The sequence below is a fragment of the Sinocyclocheilus grahami genome, unplaced genomic scaffold (genome assembly GCF_001515645.1).
Source record: "Sinocyclocheilus grahami isolate Dianchi unplaced genomic scaffold, SAMN03320097.WGS_v1.1 scaffold16706.1, whole genome shotgun sequence".
Classification (NCBI taxonomy): Eukaryota; Metazoa; Chordata; class Actinopteri; order Cypriniformes; family Cyprinidae; genus Sinocyclocheilus; species Sinocyclocheilus grahami.
Window position 1 is genome coordinate 1 of NW_015516235.1, and position 1,342 is coordinate 1,342.

Here is a 1,342-nt window from a genome sequence, read left to right on the forward strand (position 1 = left end):
ATTGAAAAAAAAAAAAAGATACTTCTTTGTATATGGCTTGTAAATAGAAGTGTGCTATTACTGTTATAAGCAATATGACGACTTTGGATTGTTTTGCCTGGTGGATGATAAAATGGGTGACTTATACTAAAGGAGGGATCCAAGCCATATTTAGAGACCAGAATATCATAAACACCTTAAGGTGGACTCTTGTGACCTGGGCCATTAAGCAGTGCCTTGGCAACCCCCAGAATACACTAGAATTTGCATAGAAACACATTAAAGCCGCTTGGAACACCTTGGCAACTACCCTTGCAACCAAATACAACCTCCTATCATAGTGGTGGGGAGTTTTACACATTTTCTTCATAAAATGTGAAAGTTTTATTTTGCTGTTATTTAACAGAAAAAAGTAACCTGTAACAACTCAATTCTTATTTTCAATTCTTGTTTCTCCACAGGCCAATGAGGGTGGAACTGCCCAGTCTGAGGGGCATATGGAGACTGTGGTATCACATATCGTGCATGTGTTTGTTGATGCCCTGCCTCATGTGCCCGAGCACAGACGCTTACCCATCCTCAGCCAGCTGATGAACACACTGGGGCCATCTCGCTTCCTCTGGGTCCTGATGCTGCTCCTGTTCAAGCAGCATGTCACACAAACATCTGTCAGTGCAAGTGGGGCTGAAAAGGTAAAGAAAGTTTAATGTATGTTTTTTAAATTTCCAACTGTATTGATATTTTAGTTTTTTTGCCACTAAATAAGCAATGTCCAGGAAAATCCTATGGTACACTGGAAACCCATTTGTGTTTAGGGTTTGTAGAGACAGTTGTGTTATCTGTTGTGTAGGAGGCTGTTGTGGAGAGAGATCAGGACTTCTGGACCTCGGTGTGCTGTGAGTTTGAGGTAAAGGAGCAGCTGACCTCCATCATCAGAATCCTGCAGTATCTCATGACTCTACCACAGGACAAAGAAGAAGGTAAGAACTGCCCACTTCAATGAATTGCCTCTGACTATCTTTCTTTAAGTTGACAATATTGCTTTCTTGATTTTAATTAATCTTCATTTTGATGGAACGTTATTGATTAGACCAATCTTTAGTCTATGCTGTTTTCAGTTGATGTTTGAACAAAACATCAAACATTATTTGTAGCGTGCCTGACATCCAGTAATAGCAATAAGCTTTGTGCTTTTTTTACTTTTGATTGTAAACAAAGTCTCCGCTTTGAAATTCTCTCACTTTTATTGTGAAATTCAAACAATAAATGCCGTTGACGCTCTTAAATGTCGCGTGACAGATCACTGTATCTGCCTCAGTTTAAGCGGCAGCACGGAGTGCACGTGAAATTATCGTCTCTTCCT

The 1,342-nt window shown here is 40.0% G+C and overlaps 1 protein-coding gene across 1 annotated transcript in view; it reads left to right on the forward strand.

Annotated features, from left to right (window-relative positions):
- Positions 1–440: 440 nt before the first annotated feature.
- Positions 441–1,342, forward strand: part of LOC107579333 (HEAT repeat-containing protein 1-like) — a gene marked incomplete at both ends in the record, with an annotated part of 4,208 nt that continues 3,306 nt past the window's right edge. Inside the window, 2 exons of the mRNA XM_016265174.1 lie at positions 441–671; positions 830–959. Coding sequence (XP_016120660.1) covers positions 441–671; positions 830–959 — 361 coding nt within the window. The remainder of the gene's footprint in view (positions 672–829; positions 960–1,342) is intronic.